The following is a 17,247-nucleotide window of genomic DNA, read 5'->3' as shown; positions in this document are numbered from 1 at the left end:
GTAGAGCCTTTGTAAAGATATCTGCCAATAGATCCTTGGTTGAAATGAAGTTAACCTGTATTGATTGAGTGTTCACCTATGCAATGTAATCAGCATTTTTTTTTTCACTCGTTCATTTGAATATAATATTGCCTATATTTGGATGGTCGTGTATATGTACAAATGGCTGGATAGTACGATTGTGCATTCGTGTGTGCTGGTTGTGCAACCTAGTGTTATAAGTTGTGCACCGTAGGCCGGTGAGTTGTGCATTAGTGCACATAGTTCAGTGCAACGTAGGAGATTGAGATGTCCACGGTAGAATTTTTAAAAGATGTTAGAATGCACAACTATAGACTTATCGATGCACAACACTCTGTATAGGAATGCACAACTTTTTGTATAGTAATACACATTCTAATAAGACTAATTTACCCATAAATTTATATTTTTTAATATTTTAAAGAGATTTGTTGCCTTAATCCATGTGATCTGTTCCTTTTTAATCTCACCCTTGCTTTATTATGATTTAATGGACTAGATTAGTCCTCGCGTCCTCACCTAAAGTTAGACGCTCACTTGATCCTCACCCTATATATATATATATATATATATATATATATATATATATATATATATATATATATATATATATATATATATATATAGGGTTGAGTTCAAATGAGGACAACAATATATAGAAGACTGTGAGGACAAATAATGGGCACACAACAAATTAATATCAGGCACACAACTTAATACATAATGGCACACAAGAATAAATGTAAACATCAGATTTCAAACCCTGCTCTATAAATTAACAAATCTAGCCCGCGACATACAAACTGTGACACACGACTACATTCGCCATGCACACGACATACCGGCTAATGGCACACACTACATCTGTCCTCACAGTCCTCTATAATATACTTGTCCTCATTTGAATACACATCTATATATATATATATATATATATATATATATATATATATATATATATATATATATAATTTTCAAATACGATTGCACCGTATCCGGATACGATTAATTATATTTTTCATTTACTGCCAAACAAAGTGACTCCTACTTAAACATATTACCATTACCAAGTATTCAATTTGCATTATTATTCCGATACTAATGTTTGAACCAAACACAACCTTAGACTTCCCAATATTTGTTTCGGTCAGTTACTTTTTCACTCTGTTTATACACTTCTTTCTATCCTGGTCTTGCACTACTCTCTCTACCTAAACCATATATACAGAAGCTCAAACCTGAAACTAAATTTACAAGATCCATACCATTTATATACAGTTCATTATGCTTGGTATGAAACAATTCAAAGAACAATTGTCATTTGAACTGATTCAGTGCCTCCATCCCTTTGAATGGCCATCCACCATATATGGTTCAAGAAATCCAATGAACTGCAGATTCAGTTAAAATGCTCCCAAATGAAAACTCATTCATCAAAATTCTAAAACATCATATTTTGCGGAAATAAAATGGGCAATCACAAATTTCTGAACCCAATCGAAACTAGCAGGCAGCACACAATCCACACATCATTGGGCACTATTTAGTTGTTCACATAAAACAAAATAAAATTTAAGTTCTAATATTAGCATACCAAAGACTAATATTTACCTTACTTCCATCTTCAGACCACCTCGCCCCATAGCCATCAGCCACACGTATCTCAAAAACAACACCGTGTGGTGGAACAATATGTATGTTCAGCCAGCAGCAGTGAGTTATTAACCGAGTAATAACATCCAGGGCATGAATATTTTTACTTTCATCTACAGAGTTAAAAGAGAATATTACATGGTCAATCATACTTATGAAATCTGAATATGTCGAGCACTATTTCAGTTCCAAACCAGAATTTGGTTTATCCCCCATATGCGCTAATTACAAAATAAATATGATGACGAGAACAAAATATTAATTGTAAAATTTCAGAGAGCTCAAAGTTCATAAAATGAAACAAAAAATAATAATATTGAAGCATTTAATGTTAGCATGCAATCACAACTAGTTTGTCAGGTACCATCTATTGAAATTGGGTTGCTCCCCTGCTGGTTCTTTACTGCTTTTTACTATCATTTTACCTATCAAAGTAGTTTTTTGAGTATCGTTATTACAACAGATAATAGTATATTAACCACATTTGTGGTAAAAGATCCATCTCCATACCTAAAATCAACCATTCTTCCTGCTTTTTCATCAACATATCAGCACACAACCTCAACCTCAACCTAATCCACCAGTCTAGTAAAAATTGAAACAGGAACAGTTTTTCCCATGTGAAACAATAATATTGAGACGAAAATGTGTAATGGTATTTGATATGACATGTTTATATCCAAGCAAAGTACTATTAAATATAGATCTATGAATCTATCTATCTTGAAACTCTTTCACAACCCAGCTTTAATGGGTGCAAATATCACTAAAATACAACATAACTGTACATACAAACCTTAAATTCCTAGTCAACACATTAAAAATCCTAACACATCACTATTTAGTTCCATAGACAGGTGAATCACTATTTAGTTCCATAGACAGGTGATGCCAAATAAGTCTCACAAAGGAATATTTTTATAAAGAACCAAAAGAATAGGAAAGCAATACATTAGCACTTTCTTATGCCAGTAGTGTTTTAAGGTGTTGACAACATGATTAATGTTGTTGAATATCACACTACTCCATGGTCATTTAATGTACCTTGAGCAGACTCTGAGCACATTGATGATTGATCTGACTAGCAAACTTTACATTAAAACTTGTATTAAAACATGTCTTCTCAAGATGTCCATATATAGAGACAATTATAACCATCTATTCAATTCAAGAAATTTCAATCAGTTCTTTTCTTTTAGATAAGGAATGTGTCAGAAAGCTACTAACCACTTCCGGATATACTTCCCCAATATCTTGAGCTGCTCCTGTTGGCATGCTTGGCTAACGCCCTGGCTCCATCAGTCAATCTACAGCCTTTAACCTCCCAACATTAATGACAAAGAAATAAGCAATCAGAAGCAAAAGATTAATCATTAAATAAGGAAATGCAAGAGTTCCCTCACATAGCAAACTTGAAAAACATAGCAGTCTAAAGACAATATATTGTATCATAGCACATTGATATATAAATGGAAGGTAATACAATGAGTCAATAAGGTAAGGGAGGTTTTCTATGTCAATAATTGATTACCCAAAGGTCAGACTTCATATCGGTTGAACAATAGAAACCCTAGACCTATTCCTAGTAAGAATGAGATTGGCTCAATGTTTGTATAAGTATAAGCCTTTATCGTTTAATATAGTGAGCCTCCTTGGATATATTTTCTTCTATTTTTGTGAGCAAGAAGTTAAAGCTTCTGGCGAAGGAGTGCAACTTCCCTCTCAGTTCCAACCTTTCCGGTAGCGGCCTTTGCAAACTAACATCACCATGTTGTTCGGGAGCTCATTGCAACCCACCACAAAGAACCCATCGCCAAAGACCTCCACATGCGCTACTCAAGCCAGCGTCTCTGTTTGGTTTTGCTCAAATCTCTACTTCTCTAGAAATCTTCTGATCAAACCACCACCACCGGAGTGTTCCTCTTCCTCTGATGATCACAATGCAATAATATTTTTGCCAACTGCCCCAAGCTGATGATCTCAGTTCAGTTTTTCTCTCACTTACTCCAAAATTTCCAGTGTGGTGATGTTCGCTCAAATGACACTGATATGCAACAATCAGGCAACACTACACATTGCCTCAAATCTAATTTATCATGAGAAGACCAAACACAAAGGTTGATTACCACTTCATCAGGAAGAAGATCGTGTCAGGATGTATTACAACCCTGTTTGTTTATTCTACTGATCCATTAGTTGTATCTTGATTAGGCCTCTTAGAACTCCTAGAATTGGGTATATTTGTAACAAGCTTAGAGTATATGATACATACACTCCAGTTTGAGGGAGAGTGTTGAACAATAGAAACCCTAGACCTAATCCTAGTAGGAATGTGATTGGCTAAATCCTTGTATAGATATAGGACCTCTGTATAGTTCAATACATTGAAATACAATAAGCCTTTATTGTTTTACAACACCAATGAAAAAAGTAGCTTAATTGATGAATAAGAAATCATAGCAAAACAGATACTACGGATAGGTTAGATTGTAGTCATTAAAAAAAAATAAAAAGAAATAAAAAGAAATCATAACAAAACAAAAACACCAAAGGTAATTTAAAAAATGAGTTAATTACAAAGAAGAAAAATGGAAGATTTTAAGTGATTAATAATGTCATTTAAACATATTTGTTGAGAGATGACCAAAAACAGTCATGCACAACAATGCTATGACCAACTGGGATGTTCTGAAGAAAAAAAAAAAAGACAAAAAGTGGAATGACACATATAAATCTAGAACCAAAAAAGAAAAAAAAAATAATAACACTTAGAACTAAATAGACCAAAATGCCCTTGTATTTAATGCCATTTAAACGGTTTCGTTGACGGAGGACCAAAAATGGTCATGCCACAATGATACTAGGACCAAAAGGGATGTTTTGAAAAAAAAATAATAACAAAACAAAAACTAAAAGTAGACTGACACTTATAAATCTAGGATCAAAATTGGAATTAACTCGAAAAAAATAAATAAATGACCCTTCTTGCTTCAAGAACCAAACTGTTTGAGAAAAGCCCCAACTGGAGCCAAGTTGTTATGTCTTTGATCAAACCCTCCAAGTTATCATTTTGTGCCACAATGGCAAGCACGATATTTCTCTAAAGTCCTACACAAGCAACTAAAGGCATATTGCTTGGCTTGTAACAACAATGACATACAGTTAGCAGATTGAGGGAGCTTTAAGATACATTGCTTTCTTCTTTTTATTCATCTTTAATTACCTACCACCACAACAGTTGAGATCCAGAAAGCAATCTGGGAGGATAAAGAGAAACTAAAGACAACTTTTCCAATGAAAGAGCTTTCAGAATTCATGAACATACATTTGGTTTATGCGGTAATAAAAATGATGATATTAAGGTAGATGTAGGAGGTGGGAGTCCCTCAGGAATCGTTCCAACTGTTTGTGCAAAATTTAGAAGTGCCTGAACACCCCTATAGCTCATACCCTGAATTACAATTGGGAATCAGGTTAGATTCATGTGCAAGTGGAGCTATAATTTTTGCATAAATAAGAAACAAATGGGAAAAGTACAAGTATTATGCAAACTAAGTAAAATGAATCTTAATGCAAGATCATGCACCCACAAGCATTATATTGGTAAAACCCTATGTGCATTTGGCCATTTGGGAATTAATTGCGGCATGCAATTCAGAGTCAAACCACAGCACAGTTACATTGCTAAATGGACAAACCAGTGACCAATGAAGTATAGAAACTTCTTGCAGAGTTGCAGATAGATGAACACCTAGCACCATGCCTCCAGGCCAGCACATAAAATCCTGTGCACCATCTAGACTTCCAGGACACAATTCAAATTGAAATTGATCATAAAGCATGTTCCAAAAGGCCAGCCAATGTTTAACTGAATTCTTAGATCCAATTTTGTATTGGTTTTATTTGTTATCCACTCATGTAGGACAGGTGTGATATGCAAATCAATCTTTGGAATAAAGCAAATATATACAAAAGATACATATGTATACAATCCAGGATACTTGACTCAACAAAGCCTTGATTCATACATATTTGGGCTAATTACAAAGATTCTACCTCTCTATTCAATTCCTTTAAGAAGTTTATCTGCCAAAAGACCTAAAGCTAGAATTCTTAATAGCTTGAATAAACAAGATTATGCAGCAACCTTGAGAAAGAAAATCACAAATTAAGGCTGAAAATGATACGTACTGATATTATGGAGGCCATGGAAAGGTAAGGCTGTAAAACTGGTTTCGTAACACAAATAGCAAGAACACCATTCAATTTTTCCTTCTCTTCAGAGTACAAGTTTCTATAGACTTTAACACCTGAAAATTGGTCATGTATATAGAATTTCTTTCAGGCTTAAGCACATAACCACCAGTTTCATAATAATGGAGTTAAGAAAGCACTGAAAAGTTAAAACTAGCACAAAGAAATAACACTGCTATACTAGCTGGCATCTCTAATTAGGGAATTAGTAGTAGTCAATTTTTAGAGATCCAGATAGAATAACTGTTTTACTAATATCAATGGAACAGAACACAGATTGAAAGAGTCTGAATACAGGTCACAATCCAAAAATGCTCCTAGGGGAAACTTGTCAAAAACCAGAATAAAGCACTTCTATTTGTCTCTTCCCTTAACCTTCTTCGTACAACTTTTCTTCCCGTAAAACTTTAGGTGAATTCAACAGGTTCAAAAAAGAACTAATCCACTCTAGCTTTCTGACTGCAAATTCCTCTATGGTAAGCTTACAGAAGAATTTGAGTCAGTTGGAGCAGATTTGAAGAAAGTTTGTCACAATTGACCAAAATAATAAATAAACAATCTTGGGAACTCAAATGATTAGAAGTGCTAAACACCAAGGCCAAATCGAGACTTCAGTTGTCTGTGTAAACAAATATACTTGAGAAATGTATTTTTGATTGATACCAACAATACTGTACAGAAGAATATATATAAAAAATATAAGGAACCTATTTGAGAAGACATGACTCTTTATAGAAGATACATGTTGTTTTCCAACGCTCCCCCTCAAGCTGTGGAGCATATAGGTCCTATGTGTTGAGCTTGTTGCATATATATTTTATTCTAGGACTTCTAAGTGACTTGGTAAGGATATCTGCCAATTGATCACTAGAGCTAACATGGCTTGTAGTAATCCAACCTGACATAATCTTTTCCCTAATGAAAGTGACAATCAATTTCAATGTGTTTGATTCGTTCATGAAAGACTGGATTCATAGCAATATGTAGAGCTGCTTGGTTGTCGCATATCAATGTCATTTTTTTAAGATCACAATATCGTAGTTTTTGAAGTAACTGTATTAGCCATATGAGTTCACATGTAGCAAGAGCCATAGCACGATATTCAACTTCTGCACTAGATTTGGCTACCACATCTTGCTTCTTGCTTTTCCATGAAATCAAGTTACCCCCAATGAGAATACAATATCCAGACGTGGAGCGTCTGTCAAATGGATAACCTGCACAATCAGCATCAGATTATCCAATGATTTGAGTATGACCTTTATCTTCATTAATAATCAGCCCTTGACCTGGTGCCTTTTTGAGTTCTTGATGTATCTCAAAACTCGAATAGCAACATCCTAGTGATCAGCACAAGAAGTTTCTAAAAACTGACTTAATACACTTACTGCAAAGGAGATATTTGAGCGTGTGATTGTGAGCCCCCTGTAACTTTCTGGTTTGGATAGTGTCTCCCCCTGATTGGGAAGGAGTTTGACATTTGGATCCATAGGACTATCGATGGGTTTTACAATCAAGCATCCCAGTTTTTTCAACAATATCCAAAGCATACTTCCTTTGTGAGATAACCACACCATTATAAGATTAAGCTACCTCAATTCCAAGAAAATATTTTAACTTACCCAAATCCTTAGTCTAAAATCTTTTAAAGAGATGCACTTTCAACTACGATATGCCTTCCTCGTCATTGCCAGTAATCACAATGTCATGTACATATATTATAAGGTAGATACACTTTCCCTCCATCAAGATTTGATTAAACACAGAATAGTCAACTTTACTTTGAATCATTCCAAATTCACTGATGACTGTGCTAAAACGGATAAACCATGCTCTCAGGGACTGTTTCAAACCATACAGAGATCGTTGAAGTTTACAAACCAAGCCAAACTCCCCCTGAACAACAAATCCTGGTGGTTGCTCCATATAGACTTCTTCAGTGGGATCTCCATGTAAGAAAGCATTCTTAATGTCTAGTCTAGTCTAGTGGATATAAAGGCCAATGACTCATAGCTGCCATAGAAAGAAGCAATCGAACAGAGGCAATTTTAGCAACAGGGGAAAAATTATCTATATAGTCTAACCCATAGACTTGAGTGTATCCCTTTGCCATAAGTCGAGCTTTAGAACGATCAAATTTACCATCTGTGCCTACTTTCACAGTGTAAATCCATCTGCAAATCAATAATAGATTTACCAGAAGGTAAAGGAACTAGCACCCAAGTGCCACTGTCATGTAGAGTCTCCATCTCAGTTAACATTTCTTGCCACCAGCCAGGATCAGAAAGTGCTTGATGGGTTGTTTTTGGAATAGTGACAAACGATAAATGTGAAATAAAAGCAAAAGAAGAAGAGAGATGATCATAACTTAAAAAGGTATATATGGGGTGGGCCTAGGACGACGATGCCTTTTCGCACAGCAATAGATGCATTAGACAGCAAAAGGTGCATTAGACAGGTCATCCTCGTATTGAGGTGGACCTAATGTAGGAGAAGATGATATGACGATGGAGTCGTCACGAGCCGTATGAACAATAGGCACATTGGGCCTAGGACGACGATGGTGGAAATTTTGACGACGGGTCGCAATGTTGTTCCGAGTAAGGCCATGGTGGTAGTTTCTTCAAACAACAACCAAAAGTGCGTCAAAACGAGATGGGCAATCGCATATAGGCTGGATAAAATGGAATTTTATTTTAGGGTATGAAAACAAAGGAACCTAGTCTGATACCATGTAAACAAATATACTTGAGAAATGTATTTCTGATTGATACCAACAATACTGCACAGAAGAATATATATATATATATATATATATATATATATATATATATATATATATATATATATATATATATATATATATACTCCGTACAATCTAAGGAACCTATTTGAAAAGACAACTCTTTATAGAAGAGACATGTTTTCCAACAGTCTGAATATCTCTACTGTTATTTTGGTAGTAAAAGTATTAGAATCCATAAGCGTTTGGTTGGAAGGAAGGAATTATGAGGGAAAAGAATTGTAATTCGGTGGGAAAATAATAAAGTGAGAATAGAGTAGGAATTCAAATTACGTTGTTTGGTAGGGAGAAATAGAATTATTGGAATTGAGAATGAAAGAAATGGTATAAAGACCAAGGGTAATAGTGTCATTTCATCTATTTTTCCTTTCTCACATCCATTGAATTGCAATTCATGGGGTACCCCCATGAATTGCAATTCAACAAAAGGAGGGAATTGCAATTCGACGGAATTGCAATTCCCTCCAACCAAACAATGTAATTCACCCTGTTCAAAAAGAATTGAACAAATTTGTAAGGAGACCCCAGCCAATTACAGCCTCTTTCCTTTGAAGGGCTCATGTTTCTATTTTTTAGGCATATTTATGAGGGTAGAATATTTCTCGGAAACACATAAATAACAATAGTTGTAAGTGACTCACACTACTCATGAGCTACTACGGTTCAATTTGACGAATATTCGAATTCAATTTGGTTATTGTCAATAGTTCAAGTAACAAAGCCAACTTTGAGCATCTTAATACTTTACTTGGGAAGCTCGCAAGACTAATCGTGCTTTTTTTAATTTATTTTATATATAATATAAAATAAAATTACAAATTTAACTAATATATTTAAATTTATATATCATAAAATGCCTATAATCAAGATTTAATATTGAGTTTTGTCATGATAATTGGTCGTAAAATGCTTATTATTATAAATTATTAAATTTTTATATAAACAATTTTAAAAATCTTTATTGAACCTATTCGAGTCAAGCTTGAATAGCTTGCGTTTGAGTCGAGTCAAGCTCGAACTCAAAAAATTAGAGTTCGGTCGAGTTCAAGCTGAGCTTTAGCTTCAAACTTTGACTATTCAGGCTCAACTCCACTTGATTACAACCCCAACTACTGCATACATTATGCTTCCTCTCATAGTAGTATTCATTGTCTAATCCTCAAACAGAAACTTTCCGTAATTACGCATTTACCCTGTTCCCATTCAGACAAACTTTAGGAACTATTCATGTTAAGCAACCTAAAATATTTTATAGTTGGTTTTTAAAGATTCATATTAACCAAGTGTCCATTAACTTCCCAAAAAAAATTAAAAAAAAAAAAAAAACAAAAAAAAAAAATAAAGAATTCTTTGTCCCCTTACTATGTATGAATATTACAATCAAGAGTCATAATCCATTGCAGAAAGATCTTCCTTTCACTCCCAGCTTAATCACTACTACCACCAAAATGTATCATAATATGATTTTGATATGAAAGCAAAGAGGTTGTTGGTACCTTCCTCAATGGTTTTCACTCCAGGAAGGACCTTCGAGAGAGACTCCACCTCTAACATCTTACAGAATGAAGCATAATGACAAACTTTCTGCAAAGTAATAAATTGTCAAATACACGTAGTAGTAAAGTAGAAATGACCAAGTTGATACACAATATCACCTCAACTTGGAGAACCAGACATTTGTTAAAAAGAATGAAGTCGCCAACCGCAATACTGAACACCAAAAAAAAACACTATCACAAATAGAATGTGGTTGAAATAAAAAATATATATATATATTAAAAAAAAAAAAAAAAGCTCATAAGAGATATTAGACTTTGTTCTGGTTTCATTCAGCCAAATAGCCAATGCTTTCATAAAAAAAAATAAATTAATTAATTAATTAATTAATTAATTAAAAAAAAAGAGGCTTTTCTGAAAAGCCTCAATTTTGAGCTTCTTTCCTCATATCTGGCCTGACAAACATTTTTATATTTTTATTGAGTCATTGTTCAACTCGGCTTCCACATTTTGAAGTATACAAGCTCCAAATATAACCTAGGCCTAAGTGGCAAAACAAGGACTTTATAAATGAAATCAGGGGTCATAAATACAAAATGGGCATTTTGATCTAAAGATAGAACTGCCATAAGTAATTCAAAGAATGCAATACTGTTTATTAAAACTATCCCTGTGTGACCTGAATCAGTACTAGGAATTGGGATATTTCTTGCCTAATTGCCTGCTAGAGTTTTCAAGATCTGTCTTCTGCTTTAATTACATTTCTTGTCTCATCTAGTGTAGAGTATGCAGCAAAATATTTAAAAATGAATAAAGAATGAATAAGGACCAACAGAGCAGGAAATAACAAGCCTCCAAGTGTTTTCTAAATTTTACTTCAAGAGGGTTACTTCTTGAAATTAAGGAGTAGACATTGTAGATTTGTCGCCACTCGCCAGGCTTGCTTTTCCATAATTTCTGAAAGAAAGGCCAAACCTAATCACAGCTTGAAATGTATTGTTTTCTTCTGTTCTTTATTAGGTTTTTGGGTTCATTTTAGGCTTTATAATACTAAAAGCTGTATTTGATTGCCAGCAAGCATTTGTTAATTGTTACTCATGTATTTGATTGCCAGCAAGCATTTGTTAATTGTTACTCAATAAACCAGGTCTATGGGTTTTCCAGATTTTGTCTTCCTAAGCCATTCAACAAGGGTATCAATGTATCATTCCCTTATATTGCTCAATATTTTGCCTCTTTGACATGTCATGTCTATGACTGCACTCTACTACTTCCTATTTCATACAAGATCAAGCAAGTACATTTTCTGTATACATATTTGATATTACATAAAATACAAGGGCAGAGGTCATATTTAGCCTAAGTGTAGGAGGTAGTTGGACAGATTATGCTTCCTAACACACATTCAAGTATTCAACCAGAACAGTATTTACCTGGTAGCTCTAGCTTATCTACCGTTGTTTAGAATTGTAAAGGTATCCTCTAATTCCATAAGAATTTTGGGTCATTAACACTTTAGGTCATGTGGAAAACAACAACAAAAATTGTTAAAGCTAACAGTATGAAGATTTACATGAAACTTTGCACATCTTTTAACCATCACTAAAGCAAAATAAATGCAAGATAGTGTATATTTCATTTATAGGGTAAAGACAAACATCAAGTTTGAAGTTGTAAGTGGTAAGCCAGGTTAGCTGTATGATCAGCCTCAATACTCCTAGTGTTATCCATAGTAATATTCAACTAGAAAACCAGGTTCCAGCAATTGATAGTTACTCTCTATGTAATCCATGTTCACAATTCTCAGTCCAATAGTTTTACCAAAGGCCATGGTTTGCACCATGTCCATGACATTCAGGTGACAATGCAACATTGTAATGATGTTCAAATGATATCACAATGATGTCCAAATGATAAAGTCTAGTTAGATTCCATTGCAACAATGTCTAGATTATAATCTGAACATCATTGTACTACAATATGCACATTAGTGTATTATGATCCAAAGATACTTATTCTACCTAATAATAAGTTGCCACCTCCGTTAACAGATTCAACAAGGGCATACTGAATGTAACCAATAGTTATATGCATTCTCACAACCAAGATCTAGTACTTGGTGATTAAACTATATTTATGCAATGTACACTATAGTCCATTCATACAAGAGATCTCAATAGGATCATACTTCTTGTGGTCGCCAACAGCACACCTCCCTTCAATTGTTTTTTCTCCATCTGCAGATAAGTTTGAACGTTTAATGTCAAAGGAGAAAATACATCAGTAGAAGTGGTAGTAGAATTTTTTTTTTTTTTATTATAATTATAATTATAATAATAAATATAAAAGCATAGTTACTTTTAAGTTGAGAGAAGAAAGGCTCCTGAACATGAAGATCAAAATCACAGGTATCCAGCAACTGCGAGAAAGCAGAGTAAATTAGCCAGAACTGGTTTACTTTCAAGGCATACAATGTCAAAAAGAAATCGAGTTAATCCCATAAGGGGGTCTTCCAAGTATAGTTATTTTATCGTCATAAATTTTCAAATTAACCACCGGTGTCCAAGTTAACCAACCAATCCTTCAACTTTCAAAATTTATTAAGTCACAGTCCTCTGGGAAGGTCCACGTGTGGTTAAAATTTAATAGTCAAAGGAGCATGGTGGTTAAATTGGAACACGGATGATAACAATTTGAAAGTCGAAAGATCAATGCTGATCAATTTAAAAGTTTAGACTAAACGTGTCAAAATCCCTATACTCCCTGATGGTATTAACTCAAAAGAAATCCATAATCATGCTTACATTCTGCAACTGGGAACCTTTTTCCCTTACAAGATTATTACACTCCTCTTCCATTTGATGCATAAAATCGGCTTCACGCATTACTGGAAGTCTATTGCATGACCTTGAGATGGTTCCAGATTGAATAGACTGGTGCAAGGACGCAGCTAGATGCTTGTATAGAGGATAACATGGGACTCCTTCAGAGATATCTTAAGATAACGAAAAAGAAGAAAAATACTAACCAAATGTGAACATTTTCAATTTGAAATCACTGGAAAGTATCCAGAAGAACACAAATTGCAGAATATTTACCGGTGGAAATGGGTAAGGTATTGGAAGGGTCGTGTTTGAGTAGGTTGGCGCAATAGTCTTTGGAGAGACCCATGTCGACTCCGGAAGTGCCGTCGACGGAGGATTTCAGAGTGAACCTCAGGAGCTCTTCTATGCAGCTCCGTAGTTCGGCTGGGGACCTCCTTTGCGGCGGAACCTCCATCACTCTCGGCCGCCTTTGAACTCTCGTTCAAGTCGCTCTCCGCCTTCGAGTCGACACACTAAATAATCCGGTTTGGACTTCGTCGGCTATGGGTTATTTCTTAATCACTCTTATGTCAAATTGAATTGTGAAATGCAATTCGGTTCTTATTGATTGAGTTAAGAATCATAAACAGAAAAGTTCATAATATGTTCGCTGGGGGAAGAATGAGTTGTCCTCCGACAATACCTACATCTTCTACTTCGATTTGAACCGAAGTCCATTTCATTTGGATACCTACGCGTGCAGCGCTGTCCTCGTTGATTTGGTTGCCTAGCAGAAATTGGTGGAAGGCAAGTAACTGGACCGGTACACTGAATTCTTTCGTCTACGGGGTAAAAATTACCGGCATAACAGTTCCTGTAATTTTCAACCGAGTAAATATCTGGCACTAATGGGCCGAATCCTTGCCCTCGGTAATTGCATGCTGCAATCACATGTGCACAAGGTAAGCCGTTGACGTTCCACAAGCCGCAGTTACACGTACGTTCCGTTAGATTCACTTGAAAGTGATATTGTTGACTTTGGGAAACGTAACCAGTATTTAGGGCAACACCATAGATTCCGAGGGCGTCATTGTAACGTTGAACGCTTGCACCGCTTGCCTCATTGTTTCGAGCTGACAAATCATCGGTAATGTTAGTCGTGAATCGCAGGCCGTGTTGCTGCATCCCTTCTCCCGCAGTACGCCTGTCGGCAAACATAGTCCGTAACTTGTGAAAAGTCATTCGGACTATTGCCGTGACGGGTAACATCCGACAACACTTTAGTGAATTATTTAGTGACTCAGACGGATTGGTCGTCATGATACCGTACAGGTGACCATCGTCATGAGATAATGTCCACTTATCGACATCAATGTCGGCAAGATAGGCGTATGCAGCGGGCCATTTGATTTGGATTGCGTGCAAGGAATTGATCCCTTGTCACATCAGTACCAGCTTCCCACACAAGTTTGTGTAACCGCCTATTTCTGGTCACCCTTGACATGACATTGCTGCGAATGTGTCTTAGGCAAAACCGGCGTTTGACACGGCCCCCCTTCAATTGTTTGACGGAATTAAACGCCGCATCGATTCCAGCGTGTCTATCCGAGACGATGCACATGGAATTGTGATGTGGAAAGACATTTTCGGCCAGAAGTCGAAGAAACCAAGTCCAACTGGCATTATTTTCGGAGTCCACGATCAAATATGCCAGTGGATAGATTTCCTTGTTGGCGGTATATCCGCAGGCTAGGAGGAGGTGGCCTTTGTACCGGTTGTACAAGTGGGTACCGTCAACACAAATAACCGGGATGCAGTAGCGGAAACCATCTATTGCGGGCTTGATCGCCCAAAATGCGTACAAGAAATTTGCGTACCCTGTACCCCTTGCTGCGTTATGTGTGGTCATGATTTCCACAATGGTACTTGGGTTGGACAGTTGCAACTGCCGGCAGAATTGTGGTAGCTCATTGTATGACTGCTGGTAATTCCCGTACTGCATTTCAATGCATTTGTGTCTGGCATACCAAGCTTTCCGGTACGAAATGTCGACACCAAATCGTTGTCTCACATCCACTTGGATGTGTTTTATTTTGTACTGTGGATCCGCAGTGATCTTTGGAAAGATCAGATCACATATTAATGAGCTGGTGCACAGTTTGTCCGCCGGCCGCTGGTTGAATTGAACAATGCACTCGTGGGGCTGAGTGTACTTCGTGACCTGCCATTCAGTAGACGCCCCATGCAACTTCTTTGCGGATAATGTCCACGGGCAAGATGGTGTTGAGATATAATGTGTACAGGAGACCTTCCAATTTGCCCCTTTTTTGTGGTTGGTGACGTAGTCCCGCCCGTGCAGCATATTGTATGTTCCTACTGCTTTTTTTAGGGTCGGAAAATCCGGGAATACCATTCCTTTTGCAATAACATTTGTGGAGGGGTCGTATGATAGGGTTTCATCATCGTCCCTCTCCGTAAAGTCGTATGCGAATGCAGTTGTTGTAGGTGGTATCGGTGAGTGGTAAGACGGGACCGCAGAATCTGGCAATCAATGACCCCGACCTCGATTCATTTGAGTATTTACATTCATTGAATCGAAGTCGTATGGAACTGACTCCTGTATGTCTTCGTCGTCTGTACTTCCTGAACTCTCGGACGGTATGGACTCATCAGGTTGATACGTGGCATCACTTTCTGATGAACTTTCCACCATTGTTGACTCTGATGGAAGTTCCTCTGGTGGATCGACATCGTTAACTCCGAATCCGCCACCATAAATATTTTCTGTTTGAACGTACACATGTAACTCTCCGTTTGGCATTGTTTGTCGTATGAAGTATTCCCAGTCTCTTTCTCGCGCAATGTGTAGTAGATAGTGTGTGCTTCCCATTGTAGCATCCACTATCACTCTTCCAATCAGCTCAACATTGTCCTCAATGTTGATTCCCATTGCTTGTCTGATCATTAACTCCATAGGAATGAGTCCAATATTTGATGGTATTGAAATAACTACTCGAGGCTGGAGTGAATAATTTATCTGTGGCGGTGCCCCACTGGTTTGTATTTCCCCACCCCAAAAAACGAAAACATATGTAGATATAGCTGTCATTTTAAAAAAATTGCAGTTCGAGAAAATTGAATTTGGGTCTTTGTAAATATGAGATTCGCAAATGTTGTGGTGCAGTTGTGGGGCAGTTGTGGTATTTATAGTAGTGTACTAGAGTCCGAAATACTTATATTTAAATGTCCCTAACAGCTTTAGTTGTTTGTATAGTAGTGTTCTATTTATAGTACTGTACTAGAGTGTAGTCCCTATCAGCTTTATGAAAGTGTAGTCCCTTTCACAAAGCACTTTTTTATAAAATCACTTTTCAGTTAAATAAATTTCGTGAGACTCCAACTATTGTGAAGTAGTGCCAATTTTATTTTTTTTTAATTTTTTTTATTGTGATAGTGTTGTCACTATCAAAAATGGCATTTTATAAAATTAATTGGAGTATGGAAGGAAATAAGATAGGGTTGGTTTATGCGTACAAAACATAACACTTAAACACATGCCAAACAACAATGGAGTAAACTCATACAAATATTTATTCAAACATTATGTTAACTTATTTGGAAAGTAGATGCTTAAATTCTTCAACGATTGCATCCAGTTTCATCGCGTGCTCGTGATTCTCACGTGCCAGTTCATCTTGCATACGAGCTAAGATTTCCTCATTTGAATATGTGTTTGTATTCGGTACGGTGGAGCTGAAACTTGAAGCGGAATTAGAACTGCATGGTCGGGAATCATGTCGTTGACTACTTATGAATCTGTTGAAAGCTTGAATGGCTCCATCCCTCGAGTTGTATGATTTATACAAATTGTCGCTATAGCGATGCACTTGAGTTTTTGCGTCTTCCCAATTGTCTTATATTCCCGGTTGGCGACCAACAAACACAACATACGTTTTACCCTAATAAAAATCATATTCATGTTAAAGACGAAATTTTAATTAAAAAAAATTAGTAAATAAAATTATATCGTACCATATGAATTGTTCAGACGAAGATGATGAATGCTTTGAAGTTGTAGAATGGGAACTGCAATCTGAGCAAGTAATCTTCAATGTGAGCAGGTTGCGGTGATGTATAGCAGGCTATATATAGGCCTATAAAGAAATTCTAACAGAATATATTCCCTTGGATTGGTGTTGAAAATTACCTTATCGT

At 36.2% G+C, this 17,247-nt stretch overlaps 1 protein-coding gene across 1 annotated transcript; it reads right to left on the bottom strand.

Annotated features, from left to right (window-relative positions):
- Positions 1-1,143: 1,143 nt before the first annotated feature.
- Positions 1,144-13,629, bottom strand: LOC109179562. Its single transcript, XM_019329059.1, has 11 exons — positions 13,327-13,629; positions 13,033-13,223; positions 12,587-12,647; positions 12,417-12,465; positions 10,387-10,441; positions 10,228-10,315; positions 5,866-5,984; positions 5,000-5,125; positions 2,902-2,995; positions 1,633-1,787; positions 1,144-1,412 (listed from the first exon to the last, which is right to left on the bottom strand). Exons 1-11 carry the CDS (start codon positions 13,505-13,507, stop codon positions 1,353-1,355), a joined length of 1,179 nt encoding a protein of 392 aa, XP_019184604.1. The 5' UTR covers positions 13,508-13,629; the 3' UTR covers positions 1,144-1,352.
- Between the last annotated feature and the right edge of the window lie 3,618 nt (positions 13,630-17,247).

The sequence above is a fragment of the Ipomoea nil genome, unplaced genomic scaffold (assembly GCF_001879475.1).
Source record: "Ipomoea nil cultivar Tokyo-kokei standard unplaced genomic scaffold, Asagao_1.1 scaffold0937, whole genome shotgun sequence".
Classification (NCBI taxonomy): Eukaryota; Viridiplantae; Streptophyta; class Magnoliopsida; order Solanales; family Convolvulaceae; genus Ipomoea; species Ipomoea nil.
The sequence above is the reverse complement of the archived record's forward strand: the minus strand, read 5'-3'. Positions and strand labels throughout refer to the sequence as shown.